We start from the raw sequence: 15,683 nt of genomic DNA, 5'->3' as shown, positions 1-15,683 counted from the left end.
TATTAACTATTAATGCCACCGTTATCTGAAAACACAGCCGCTGATTAATGTCCCTGTGTGTGTGTGTGTATGTGTGTGTGTGTGTGTCAGTCGAAGCTGCTGTCATTATTTGCAGCCACTCCTACGCAGAACAATAAGCTGCATGGAAACCTCAGTGAGTCATAGCTTTCTCTAGGAGACTGAGCATCCATCAGTCTCGCTCTTACCTTTTCTCTCATTTCTAAAGGTCGGTCCTGATGCCACTCAGCTGGCAATAAACTGCCTGCAAAACAAATCCAAACACACATGAAAATATATCTGCACTTACCTACAGGCTAAAAAGTGTCTGGATTCTTGTTACACACATTCTTTCTCTCAGAGCGTCTTCCAAGCAGCACTCTAGCATCCACACAAATAATAATGGTCTAGATAAAAAAGTTAGTAGAGCAAATTACATACTGGATACAATATGCATCCTGTTACACGGGACATATACAGACCACACATATAATGAAAATATACAATTTCAACATTTTCTTTATGAAGCGCATAAATCACGACTATAAATCTGAGCTTGAAGTTTGATCTTGGGGAACGCTAACTTTACCCCAAAGTGAAATACATTTTGACAAAATCCCAAAGTGGCAAACTGTTTTTGCCCAATATTTTTTCCTGTATTTTATAATAAAACACCCCCCCAAAAAAAACAAAACAGAAATCCTGCCCTCACTATCAGTTGGTCTCACAAATGTTAACTTTGCAGTTCAAAAGAAAATATACCGAAACTATATTTCTTTGCAGTTATAAGTATATTAAATGGTAACTTTTTTTTTAGTAACTATGCACTGTGTGCACAATTATTAAAGTAAGAGTAATAAAACAACTCAGAATTTACATATAAACATTTCTGACATGTCAAAGAAAATCAGTGACCAATATAGCTACCCTCACAAGCCTTCCATTCATGGAGTCTGTCAGTTTCTTGATGTGTTGATGATCAACTTTTTGTGCAGCAGCAACCACAGCCTTCCAGACACTGTTCAGAGAGGTGTACTGTTTTCCTTTACTGTAAATCTCTTGTTTAAGCAGGGCACACAGGTTCTCAATAGGGTTTAGGTCAGATGAGGAAGGGGGGCCATGTCATTATTTTTTCATCCTTAAGGCCTTTACTGGCTAAGCATGCAGTGGAGTACTTTGATGCATGCGATGGAGCATTGTCCTGCATAAAAATACTAGTCTTCTTGAAAGATGCAGACTTTTTCCTGTACCACTGCTTGAAGAAAACTGGGAGTAAGTTTGATTATGAGGCCATCTTCAACCTGAAAAGGTCCAGCTAGCTCATCTTAATAAATACCAGCCCATACCAGTACCCCACCTCCACCTTGCTGGCGTCTGAGTCAAAGTGGAGCTCTGTGTCCTTTACTGATCCAGCCATAGGCCCAGCCATCTGGTCCATCAAGAGTCACTCTCATCTCATCTAGTGATGTGTCGTTCGCGAACGAAATGGCTCTTAGAGCCGGGTCTTTGACGTGAACGACGCGAGCCGGCTCCTTATCGCGAGCCATGTTTTTTTTTCTCTCTCTCTCTTTTTCTCTCCCTCTCTCGCACTTTTTTCCGCTTCACTCCGCATGCGAGCCTTGTGCTTTGCGCTGGGAAGAGGGGGGAGGGGTGGTAGTTACACTCACAGTAGCACAGGAACAGAGCTGGAGGGAAAGAGAGCCAGGGACAACAACATCACATTAGAAAGGTATAGTAATCATCCACAACTATTTTCAGTTGCAGATGATAAAGGATTCAGAAAGTTTATTCATGCAGGCCCATATGACAGAGAATGTGCATCTTCTTTTTGTTTTCATATTTTAATTTATATTTAATTGTGTTGTGGTTTGCAGTGTTTTGTGTTGTTTCACTTTAAATTTGTTTAAAAGGAAAAAGCTGAAAATTTAAATAGTTAAAAGTTGAACTGTGACAAGTTGTTTTTTTGTATTATATGATTTATTTATTACATTTTATGTGGAGTGAATAAATAAAAGTATATTTACGGTGGCCCCTAGAGACAAAGCACGTACAAACTCCAAAACACGTACAAACCCTGAAGCACGTAAAAACTCCAAAACACGTACAAAACACAACAGAAGTGCTCCAGAATGCTACGCCCAGTGTTGAGCTTTTGTTACCTAGTGGCTACACAAGCCAGCAAGTACCAACGACCGGATTTGGTGTGTGGTAGTAACAGGTAAATGAACTTTTTTTTTAAATTATTTGAATATATATGAGTGCTTGTGTAGAAATACACAAACAATACACATATGCTTTCAATTGTGTAATTTAAGTGATCTAGGTAGCTCTGTTTTGGAAGTTCAGTTAACGCTAGAAATGTGTTTTGGAGTTTGTATGCGTTTTCTCTCTAGGGGCCATTGTATATATTTATATATAAACATATATAAATAAAACCACTTTTTTTTTTTACATTAGTAATTCCTTTTGTGCATAATTTCATATTATTGTTAATAATAAATTAATTAAAGCAACAAAACAACCTGAAGAGCCGGTTCGGAGCCAAAAGAGCCAGCTCTTTTTAGTGAGCCGAGCCGAAAGAGCCGGATCTCTAAAAAGAGCCGGAAATCCCATCACTAATCTCATCAGTCCATAAAACCTTTGAAAATCTTCAGATATTTCTTGGCCCATTCTTGATGTTTCAACTTGTGTGTTTTGTTCAGTGGTGTTGGGGTTTCAGCCTTCCTTACCTTGGCCACGTCTCTAAGCACTGAACACCTTGTACTTCTGGACACTCTGGGTAGGCTGCAGTTCTGGAATATTTTTTTTCTCAATACATTTCTTGCGACCCTGTTTGCTGTTTGCAACAAAACATTTGATGTGGTTACACCCCAATATCTAGCTTAAAGCCTAAGCTTTAAGCATGGTCATTAGCTTTGAAAGTGTGATATTAGATAAATTAGTTGATCTGATGATGGAGCTTGAGGAGAAGTTGTTACTAAACCCTGAATATATGTAAAATATATAGGCTAATGCTTTGGATGGTAGCAGAAGGACATTACCATCCACAACGTCTTGCCAGCAGCACAGCTAAAAATGAGCACTCAAGCAGAAAAAACTCAGAGTCCTAGAGCTCACTCGTGGTCTGCAAAGCGTAAATGCAGAATATTTTGGTGTTCCAGCGTTTTCTGCTTTGACAGGATCAAGCAGGAAATAAATGTAGTATTTTAGAACTACAGTTATGTATTTGGGAGCTGGACCAGACGTTTACAGAACAAATTTGTGCCTAGATTAAACCTTTCCCCTGCACACTGCACGAGCTAGAGCAAAATGTCAGGATTTCTCACAATCTAATTGGCAGATTGCCATGAAATGAGCACATTCATGCTACCAAGAAAGTGACCTTTCCTTTACTCCCACACTCAGGACAAACTTTACAATTTTTGGTCCCGCTGTTAGTTAAGTTCTAAAAACATCAAGATTGACAGTAGTATTTGTGTTACATGGAGCACTCTCATACTCTTGTTGTACTTGTTAAAAACCCAAACATAAAGCTTTGCTAGTGTTTTAACCTTTTAATTTTGTTCCCAAACAAATCAACTTTTGGTTGCTTATAATGGAACATGATGGATAATGTAAATGATTAATGTCATCAGTGACTTGAGCTCGAACAAATAGCATAGCATGGTTGTTTTGCTCAGTTGTACTGCATCCAGCATAGTCAGTGACAGGAGCTTTTCCTCAAAATACTTTCAACTGTGGCAGTCTAATCCTCTCCTGCACACTTTCATGTGGCGTTGTCATTCATGTTGACTTTTGAAGTTTTAACAAGACTGCTGTTCATGCGTGAAGCTCTGCCAACAGGTTTATGCTTCATTGGCTTTGATGGGGCTTGAGATGTGACAAATTTTGTTTTTTGGCCTCCTCTCCAGAAACCAGACAGTCAGACAGCAGGAAGCAGTTCAGAGGGCTTTAATTCAATGCTTTAGGGGGTCAGGAAGTTTAAAAAGCTGCATTCAGAATGTAAACGTCTTTGACATACTCGCTCGGACTTACATATGAGGGAATGACTGAATTCGTAGCAGTCATGGAACCTGTATTCGTTTCTCTTTTTTCCCTGATTTTCTTTCCTTTTTTAATGTAGAGCCTGTTTATACGAAATGTGCTACATAAATATATTGCTAATACATATGGTCTTACTTAATGTGTGTGTAGGACCTAGGCATGGAATCAACATCACTGGATGACGTGTTGTACCGCTACGCCAGCTTCAGAAACCTGGTTGATCCCATCACGCATGATCTGATTATCAGTCTGGCGCGATACGTACACTGCCCCAAGACGGTAGGACAAACACACACACACACACACACACACACACACACACACACACACACACACACACACACACACACACACACACACACAGTGTAAATAAATGTTAATAAAACCTAGTACCTCCTACTGTAAAGGCTCCCGGGCATGCTAACATAAACACACACACTGTCACTGACTGATGCTATTTATTGCGTTGCTGCTATCAGATGATCTCCTGACTCATTTCTTTGATACTATTTGGTTACGGAAGTGCTCTAAAGTGGCTGTGTATTATATGTGCGTCCTTGAGGGAACTACTGCTGCTTGTGTTTGTTCACTCATGTAGTCCAGTGTGTCACTGAAGGACAGAAAAGGAGAGGGAAAGAGAGCATGGCAGCAGCGACGCACAATGAATAATGCGAGGAAGAAGGAGTGATGGAGATGAAGATAGGAATTCAGAGGCCTGATATGTCATTTCAGTACATTCTGTTGTGAAACACTGTTGCCCTGAAGCTGGCTGCGCTAAAAGTCTTTTTTCCAGCAAACACTGACTCCATTTCAATGTTCTCAGCCTACGATGATGCAGAAACATTACTGAAACGATTAACTAATTGGTATAATCTATATGTGTTGGTGCACTTTTGGAAAGATCAAATTAAGCTCAAAAGTAAAACTAGATTACACAACTAGACAACAAATGGATCAGACTCACTTTATAGACAGACTTCTTTAATGAAAACATTGTGTACAGTGATCTGTAGTCTGAGGGAAAAGGGTAAGGTATAAAATACTCACTTATATCACTGCAATAAGGTGCATTGTGGGAGAAATGCTTGACACACTGTGTATAATCAATAGGTTTCATCCATCTTTTATATACAGTTTATGAAACTGACTTGCTCTTTCCCCATTAAAGTGATTTTTTTTGCCTTGCTTGCTGCTTAGAAACAAAACATGAAAACTTGAAGATTAGCATTATTTTTTTTTTTTTAAAGTAAACTAATATTAGCATAGCATTGGATGTAATAGCACCCTTTCATATTGCTATTAGACAGCTATCTAAACCTTCCGACATGTAGTACAGAAATATACTGCAAATGTGTACCAACATGTACACAGTTTGCAGTTTTCTCTGCTTATCTCATGCTTAAATAAGCCAGGGAACTTTATTTTGAAGAATAGTTGGTGCACCTTTGGAAAGATCAAATTAAGCTCAAAAGTAAAACTAGATTACACAACTAGACAACAAATGGATCAGACTCACTTTATAATGAAAACATTGTGTACAGTGATCTGTAGTCTGAGGGAAAAGGGTAAGGTATAAAATACTCACTTATATCACTGCAATAAGGTGCATTGTGGGAGAAATGCTTGACACACAGCTACAGTCAAAAAGGAGGGTACTGTGTGTGGTTCATAACAGGGAAATGGATTTTGTCTGAGAAGAACAGAGCAGGAATGAGAAAGGGTGTTGTTCAGTGAAGAGAGAAACACAACATAGTGTACAGACAGAAGCACAGAGAGGTGTTATCTCACGTGTTTCACTCCGGCCATTCTTGTCTGACACATTGCATCGCTGTTCTTTTACTTTTCTGACCTGGTTGTCAATAACAGTGTTTATTCTTTTCTTTTTAAATTATTGAATAGATAGATTATCAGAGCAGGCAACATTTTTCCAGTCTTGGAAAAAAATGTTGTATAGCCAGGGATTCAGTTCTATTCACTTGCTTCAATGAGGCATTTTCACCAGAGAGCTGCTGCTCACTGGATATTTTCTTTTATTCAGACCATTTTCTGTAAACCCTAGATGATGGTTCTGTGGGAAAATCCAGTGTCTAACATATTGCAACCAGCCTTTCTTTCACCAAAAACCATGCTATGCTCAAAGTCACTTAAATCCCATTTCACCCCCATTCTGAGGCTCCAGGTTTGAACTTCAGCAGGTTGTCTTGACCATGTTTACATGCCTAACTGCATTACTGAGCTGCTGCAGTCTGACTAGCTGATTAGGTATTTGAGTTAATGAAGTGGGGCCAGTGAGTGTGTTATGTTTGTAAGGCTTGGATAAAACAGCCTCTCTGTATTCCCTTGTGTGACAGCTAATTATTTTTATTGAAAAACAATTTCACACCTTGTTAAGGATAAATGTTTTGTCTTTGGCTGCATGAAGATCTAATTTGAGCCTCTCAGTAAAACGTTATATGTTGTCAGATGCTCAGTCCTGTATATTCGACTGTTTCATTAAGCCTTCTTTCCTAAGGGCAGATGAACTGGTTCGGCATATATAAGGTGATATTTAATCTTGATGTTTTTATAGGCATTTGACAGGTACACGGCAAGAGTGTGAAAGTCAACTGAAACAGTAAAGTCTAGGTAGACTTGTAGCAAAACCAAAACTATGAACTACAAAAGCAGAGTAATATAATATTTGACAGATCTTTGACTGTGTGAATGCACTTTCTTTTATTCCGGCATTTGTCACTGCAGCCCTGAGAATCCGGGCAGTTCCACACACTGGTCCACAGCTTCCCCTACACAGGAAATTCCCATCAGGCAGCACCACAAAAGCAAAAAGCGAGAGAAACCAGAGACCCCTTCCACCCAGCACTCAACCTGCTCTTGCATAAAGCCGGCTGCTTTGAGGCGGACTGAGCATGTTTTCCTTAGCACAATGCGCACTGAGTGCTGCACTTCCACTTTATTTTATACTGTGGTGGTTGTGTGTATGGCTGCTGCTGCTGCTGCTGCTGCTGCTGCTGTTATATTGCCGGTTGCATTTTTTTTTCCAGTATCAAATTTCTTGATGAAGCTTGTCGGATAGTATAAAAAGCAGTAATGTCAGTGGAGTATTAATCACACTGTTTATAACTAAACAAAGGTCCTGAGAACCTTTTAGCTAAGGACAGGATTAGCAGATTAGTGCGTAAACACAAATGGAATTGTCGAGTGGATAATATTATCCAACATCCTCTATAAGTGAATGAAAGGGGAAACGGACCCTGAAATACATATCGAGCTTCTGTTTTTCAACTAACAAGGAAAACTAAACATCAGAAAGAAAGCACACTCCTGGATAATACTGCCACTATCGATAATAAAGCAACTCCCACACACGTAGATATGAACACATTACAGTCAATCCCAGATGAGCATGTATTGATTTTACAGTAAATATGAGATCAATCAAACTGCATCCTATTCATCAAGTCAAATGTGGAGCAAAGTGACCTTTCATTAAAGGTCCATCTAAAGAAGCAGGTATATATATTAATGTGCTGTGTTGTGTTACTAAATGTAGTTTCCCAGACAGACTGCATGAGCTATTATATTTCTGTTTAATAAAAGTTGCTGCATGTTTCATTTTATACAATTAAAGACCCACAAAGAAGAAAATGAGCATATTTTTTTTTACCTTTATGGTATAAATTCTATGAAATTATGAAAATGATTAATCACGGAGGCTGCACTGTCAACACCAGTGGTGGTGGAAGTTTAAGGTGGACTCTAGGGGAGGACCAGAAATCTACTGAAACTAGTTTATTGGTACTTGAGCCTGTAATTGCTTCCAAAGTATTGAGCAAAGGCTGTGAATACTATTAATACTATACAGGGAGTGCAGAATTATTAGGCAAGTTGTATTTTTGAGGAATAATTTTATTATTGAACAACAACCATGTTTTCAATGAACCCAAAAAACTCATTAATATCAAAGCTGAATGTTTTTGGAAGTAGTTTTTAGTTTGTTTTTAGTTTTAGCTATTTTAGGGGGATATCTGTGTGTGCAGGTGACTATTACTGTGCATAATTATTAGGCAACTTAACAAAAAACAAATATATACCCATTTCAATGATTTATTTTTACCAGTGAAACCAATATAACATCTCCACATTCACAAATATACATTTCTGACATTCAAAAACAAAACAAAAACAAATCAGCGACCAATATAGCCACCTTTCTTTGCAAGGACACTCAAAAGCCTGCCATCCATGGATTCTGTCAGTGTTTTGATCTGTTCACCATCAACATTGCGTGCAGCAGCAACCACAGCCTCCCAGACACTGTTCAGAGAGGTGTACTGTTTTCCCTCCTTGTAAATCTCACATTTGATGATGGACCACAGGTTCTCAATGGGGTCCAGATCAGGTGAACAAGGAGGCCATGTCATTAGTTTTTCTTCTTTTATACCCTTTCTTGCCAGCCACGCTGTGGAGTACTTGGACGCGTGTGATGGAGCATTGTCCTGCATGAAAATCATGTTTTTCTTGAAGGATGCAGACTTCTTCCTGTACCACTGCTTGAAGAAGGTGTCTTCCAGAAACTGGCAGTAGGACTGGGAGTTGAGCTTGACTCCATCCTCAACCCGAAAAGGCCCCACAAGCTCATCTTTGATGATACCAGCCCAAACCAGTACTCCACCTCCACCTTGCTGGCGTCTGAGTCGGACTGGAGCTCTCTGCCCTTTACCAATCCAGCCACAGGCCCATCCATCTGGCCCATCAAGACTCACTCTCATTTCATCAGTCCATAAAACCTTAGAAAAACCAGTCTTGAGATATTTCTTGGCCCAGTCTTGACGTTTCAGCTTGTGTGTCTTGTTCAGTGGTGGTCGTCTTTCAGCCTTTCTTACTTTGGCCATGTCTCTGAGTATTGCACACCTTGTGCTTTTGGGCACTCCAGTGATGTTGCAGCTCTGAAATATGGCCAAACTGGTGGCAAGTGGCATCTTGGCAGCTGCACGCTTGACTTTTCTCAGTTCATGGGCAGTTATTTTGCACCTTGGTTTTTCCACACGCTTCTTGCGACCCTGTTGACTATTTTGAATAAAATGCTTGATTGTTCGATGATCACGCTTCAGAAGCTTTGCAATTTTGAGACTGCTGCATCCCTCTGCAAGATATCTCACTATCTTTGACTTTTCTGTGCCTGTCAAGTCCTTCTTTTGACCCATTTTGCCAAAGGAAAGGAAGTTGCCTAATAATTATGCACACCTGATATAGGGTGTTGATGTCATTAGACCACACCCCTTCTCATTACAGAGATGCACATCACCTAATATGCTTAATTGGTAGTAGGCTTTCGAGCCTATACAGCTTGGAGTAAGACAACATGCATGAAGAGGATGATGTGGACAAAATACTCATTTGCCTAATAATTCTGCACTCCCTGTAGTATTTCTGTAGTCAGACAACAGAATGATTATGACACATAGCATATGCGTCATAATGTCATTTCATAGCTTCATTAATAGAAGTTTGTCTATTAAGTTGGAATGAAGTTTTAATTTCTGTTGGGTTAGTTGTTACAACTTCTAAAATTAGGCTACACCTTTTTGTCTTTGTAACTATTGTGGCATTTATTTTTGACATGTTAGCTGTAAGAATTCAAAATCAGAAAGAAAAAAAATATCCAAGTGACAAGAGTCCCAGTGACATTGCTATGCATTGGGTAATTGCTTATTAATCATGGCTGACTGTCAGATATCTGTTTCAGTGTTAATGGAAACTGCATGTGGTAATAAGGTCAACATAGATTTAATGAGAAAATGAACCATTTAGCATAAACTGTAAGGAAAACTAGTAGCTAAATTGTTAGCTTAGAGGTGTAGCCTGTCAAGGGTGTAAATATCCATCCGTTCTCTGCCGCTTATCCTTTTCAGTGTTGCGGAGCCTATCCCAGCTGTCTTAGAGCCAGAGGCAGGGTACACCCCAGACAGGTTGCCAATCTGTCGCAGGGCTAACACATAGACAGAGAACCATTCGCACCTATGGGTAGTTTAGAGTTTCCAATTAACCTATCCCCACTAACTGCATGTCTTTGGACTTTGGGAGCAAGCTGGAGTACCCAGACTATGCAAACACATTCCCATCAGGCAGCACCACAAAAGCAAAAAGTGTCTTCCCAAACTCCACACAGAAAGACCTGATGGTGGAATTGAGCTCAGCACCTCCTTGCTGTGAGGCAACAGTGCAAACCACTGTTCCACCATGCTGGTTTTAAATAGGTATTATAAATTTGATTATTTGAAGTAGTAATTTGAAATAATCAACTTGAACCAGAGTTGCCTTGAGGTGAAATATCGAAATAAAATTGATCGAAATTCATTGCAATGATATCAATTACCAGCAGCTGTCACTCCTCAGCGCTGCACATAATACAAAGCTGCGTTTCCACATGAAAAGATTAAGAGCTGCTGTGGGTGTAACAAAGAAGTATCCACTGTGTAGCACAGGCGCTGATGCATCTTTTACTGCTGTAGAAAAGACAGAGGAAGCAGTAAATTATGTAGCCTACCTTAAAGAGTGAACAGTGGGAACTGATACCAGCTGAACAATTGAACATGAAGATTTTAGGCTGATTCTTTTTTTTGTTGTTGACTTTGTAAAAAAAAAAAGTCTGTTTACTCTTCCTGTCTGTAAAAAGATATATTTTCTTTTGTAAAAAATAAAAAATAAAGTTGATGGTAACAGTAGGGTAAGTACCATAGAGATAAAGATGAGCATAGATGCTGTATTGTCAGTTTAGGTTGGGAAACAAATGTGTGTCCAGAGAAATGCCAGTTCATGCCTGTAACTCCAGTGTTTATCAGGTAAATAGAACCTCCAACCGCCCCGCTTCCCACAGAGTTGTTATGAAGTGAAGCCTGTCGTTTTTTATTTGAGGCTGTAAACATGCAGTTTAGTTGGAAGTTTTGACATGGGAGTCTTTAATGAATGACTCACTTGTGGAAGCGGCGGTAACCCTTGGCTTCATTTTTCTACCCAACAGGTTCATACTTGCTAATTATATTTATTAGCAAGCTCTACAGTTGTAGCTTGAGTCTTAGAAAAAAAACATATTTAAAAATAGGGAAATTGGGGAATTTCTATAGGGAAATTTAGGCCTGAAATAAATTAACAGTTGAGTTGGTTCGGGCATCTGACTATGATGCCTCTTGGACACCTATCAGGCATGTCCTACTGGGAAGGAAGCCTCAATACAGAGCCAGGACTCAATGAAGAGATTATGTCTCTTGGCTAACCTGGGAACGACTGTGTATCGCCCTGGATGACCTGGAAGAGGTGGCCGAGGTCAGGGAAGTCTGGGCTTCTCTGCTTAGACTGCTGTGACTCCAGATAAGCAGTAGAAGGCAGATAAATGGATGGATGGATGGAAATAAATAAATCAACAACAATAAAATGTTGTAATGATGTGAGAAAGTTCACAACCTGGAGCTCTACTTTGGATTTGATCAGTAGTTGATAAAACTTGTGAAACTGTACCAACTGAATTATAAATTGGCTAGTTGCACAGGCTCCATGCACCACTAGTCCCTGATTTGATTTGATTGATTAATTATTTATTAATATGTAGACATTTTAGGAGGTTTATGTTGAAATAAACCTGCCAGCACATATTTCTACCATATTCCAACCATACTTCTGCCACCTTTGACAGCTCTGCCACTGAAAGAGCCCCAAGCCAGCTGAGAGCTGATTTTCAGCACATTCTGATAACTCGCTAATCCTTCCTGCCACATACCCTGCACCTTTTTCTAAATACAAGCACACAACAGCTGCTGAAGACCAGCCGCAACATCCAAATGCACACATTCATATTTAAAGTTAAGAAACATCCATCATTAGCACACGTATATGCATGCTGATACAAGCCTGCAGATGTGCTAAAGGATTTGACTTGATTAACAAAAAAAGCGTATGCTTTAGATATATGTGCAGCCGCTCAAATGCTCACTTGCTCTCACACATTTGGTGTCACAAACAGCAGCACAGCAGCCTCCACAGAGTGTGTGAAAGGTCTATTCATTGCTGTGTGACTCCAGCTAAGTGGGGTGACTAGTGAATCTTTACTTAGAGCAGCGGAAAGCTTCGCTGCTTTATCACTGCAGCTGCTCCGATTCGCTCTCTTTCTGCTCTCAGTTCTTTTACCTCTTTATTCCTCCTGTTTCACACCTCTTCTGTCTGCTCTCTTAATTTCTAATTTGTCTATGTGTTGTTCCATCTATGCGTCTGTGTCTCTACTTTTCTCGAGCTGTGAATCGAACAGCTCAGCTTGACTTTGCTCATAATAACAGTATCTGTTCCTGGATGTGTGCGGGTTCATCTCTGCTCATATTGCGGTTAGTCAAATGTCAGATATTTGCCAGTCTGTCACCTCATCACATTATCAGATTTGAATTATTTCATTTACTTTTCAAAATGTCAGCTAGAGCCATTCTAATTCAAACACAGATAAAGGTGCTTTTTACAGCGTGGAGCTATTTGAAGAAGCTAGCAGCGAAGAGGCGATTCAGAGTGCACCAAGCATAAGAAAAAAGTGATTGATTTGTTTGGTTTAACCCATGACTAACCTTAAGACTTTCCATAGGAGTGCTTTTATCACCATGAAGGTTGTGTGGCTCAAATCCACCTATCCAAGCTGTTTATGCTCGAGAGTTAGAGCCACACCCCACGATCCTGTACCACACAGGTTGCGTAGTGAATGTAGCATAAGCGACTCGAATTTAGGAGACCAGCGTCACAGCCTAATAGGAAGTGTATATAGATAATCTAGATCTATATAAATGTAAGAACTAATCATTTGGATCACAGGGATTGGTAATTGTCGTTAATTGAATCATTTCTATTTCCCCTTTGTTAGTTAACATCCAGTCCATGTTATGTTATTCCATCAAATCAGTAATTTAATAACATAATATAAATTGTTCCAAAAGGCACCAATTACCTGTGTTGGTGCACCTGTCAATCAAAGTACCCGTGCTCCTAACTTTAGCATTGACAAAATCCACCTGAATGAAATCACCTGTATATAGTCGTGGCCAAGACTTTTGTTAGTGACATTTTGTCATTTCAGTTTAATTTAAATTTAATTTTTATTTATGTATTTTTTGACATATTTCTATAATATTGTGTGGAACAATTGCAAGGATTTCAAAACAGTTTATTGACAAATGAATAAAAATAGTTTTATCAGTGGTTTTATAGTTTAATAGTTGCCAAAATGTTTTTTTATGTAGGAGGCTAAAACAGTTTTATGGAACAAGCTTTCAAAGCTGTTAAGATGGGCATTTTAACATGGGTATTGATGGGGATTCTCATTATCTACTGTTTACGTTACTCATTCATTATATGTATGCACGTGGAAGATTTTCAATTAAATGCATGCAGACACCAGACTGTACAGACTGTCTGTAGTCACAACAAGATACCGTGTACTCAGCCACCATTAACTCTCTGTTCCTTCTTGCTGTTTCTAAAGCCTTCATAGAGTTTACCAGTCCATTCCCTTGAATTATTAAAACATTTGCTAATGCAGAGACCAAAGAGCAACCCACTGAGTCCAAGCGTAAAGAATTTATTTTACTTTAGCTGGCAGATTGGACTGGAAGGTGCAGATATGGGTTTGAGAGAGTTGGCAGCTGGGCAAAGCTGGATTATAGTTCTTAAACCAAGAATCAGGTACATTTATTGAAGTCTTGAGCCTTACAGTTCACTATCATGTGCATGTATCATGCAGATATGACAGATTGGCAAGGAGTGGAGGAGAAGCTGGGTTTGAAATGGTGCAGAGTCTGATTGAGGATGAAGACTGATCGGAGAGCAGGTGATTGTGTGCCACCTGCAGACACGCTCACAAAACAAAATGGCAACAACAAGGGACACGTGGAAAGGTTTACAGACCTCCCTGCCGGAGAAGGCATACACCTTGGACCATGACAAAATTATTACCACAGATCTCAGTTATTACCCAAACCAGGATATCATTTATGTCGCAGTGATGTGCTCATGAATGTAATTATATATTTCAGTAAAATGATAAATGTGAGCTTGACTTTTAGCACGATACAAGTAAAGACTCATCAGGTAAGGACTGTGTGTAAGTTTGATTAAATTCTGACCAGTACTCTAAGAGGTGTAGTAACTCTTAAAGTGAAATGTGGACAGACAATGGATGCCTCACTATGATATGAGCTCATCACTAAAAATGACTAAAAGCATGATGATGAAAGGTGATTTCATTGTGATTTAAAAGATCACACATAGTAGGTTTTACAGTGTTGCTAGTTCGCACATTCAAGCATGGATGTTCATCAGAACAAGCAAGAAACACACCCAAATGAACTCAGTCTCTGCATTCAGTCCTTTAGGCTATGTTCACACTGCAGGCGAAAGCGCATCAAATCCGACTTTTTTGACCCTATGCGACTCATATCCGATCATGGTATGACAGTGTGAACAGCACAAATCTGATATTTTCAAATCCGACCTGGGTCACTTTCGTATGTGGTACTGAATACGATACATATCTGACGTTTTAGAAAGCGACTGCTGTTTGAATGGTCATGTTGCATTAAATCCATCTTTTACGTCACTGACACAAGACAGACGCCATTTGTCAGCGCACAAAATATATTACTTTCTAAGAGATTATTAGTAATGGCCAAGGATATTATTGCTCAGCATGAAGTTTGTCTGACAAAGAATGACTCATAGCACGTAATGTCACAGTCAGTAGGAAATTATAGTTTCTAAAATAATAATTTCTGTGCTGAGCTTTTCATTTCAAGCGGAACTAATGTGCTTATTAGATGTGTTTTTACGAACTAAATGTGAAAAAGCAGTGAATGTCCAATTCTGCCTCCTTGAAAGCAAAATATAAAGAAATAAGTGGTGGCTCAAGACTTATGCACAGCACTGTAGGTAGCTCTGCAAGGACTTAATGAGTGATAACTCCCTGAGATCAAACCACTGTTCCGAATCAGCTATCTGCTAGGTCTTCCCCTGCACCTCCTGACCACTGAAACAAGAGCAATAAGATTGAATTATCCAAACAATTCATCTGCAGTACAGAGGAAATGGTCATTTGGCAGAGCATGAAAAATTGGACCAAAGTAATGGTTCCATTTGTACTGTGCAAACTAACCTCATCAGCTGCTAGCCTGCAGGGAAGAGGTAGAGATGAGGCAGACAGATAAATAAAAGGAGGTGGGGGTGGAGAGTAAAGGATGGAGAGGTCATTAGTTCTCTGGAGACTGGAAAGATTCACAGATGTGTTCTGTATCAATAATGTAACAAGGAAGAGGAGAGAGGGAAGCAGGACACCAGAGGATGAAGAAAGGAAAAAGAGGGGGAAAAACACAACACACAGAGGAAGTAGAGAGTGAAGGAGGGAACAGATGAAGGAATTGTGATAAGTGGATGCAGGAAAAGGTGGAAAGCATGCAGTGAGGCTGGAACACTGCTGCTGTTCCCAACAACACAGGCTCTCTCTCATTCTCTCATGCTTTATTGACACCATGAGACCACTCTTACAATAAATACCAAGAGTGCCAGTAAAAAAGACCACACAATAAAAACAAGGAGAAATTAGGGTCAAATATTTGCCTATA

The 15,683-nt window shown here is 39.5% G+C and overlaps 1 protein-coding gene across 1 annotated transcript in view; it reads left to right on the top strand.

The window, feature by feature from the left end:
- Nucleotides 1–15,683, top strand: part of lrrc75a (leucine rich repeat containing 75A) — a 67,196-nt gene that overhangs the window by 8,409 nt on the left and 43,104 nt on the right. Inside the window, exon 2 of the mRNA XM_084950493.1 lies at nucleotides 4,192–4,320. Within this exon, the coding sequence (XP_084806619.1) occupies nucleotides 4,192–4,320 (129 nt within the window). The remainder of the gene's footprint in view (nucleotides 1–4,191; nucleotides 4,321–15,683) is intronic.

Source organism: Perissodus microlepis, chromosome 14 (genome assembly GCF_051167445.1).
Source record: "Perissodus microlepis isolate ML-2025 ecotype Zambia chromosome 14, ASM5116744v1, whole genome shotgun sequence".
NCBI lineage: Eukaryota > Metazoa > Chordata > Actinopteri > Cichliformes > Cichlidae > Perissodus > Perissodus microlepis.
This window is presented reverse-complemented; position numbering and strand designations above follow the sequence as displayed.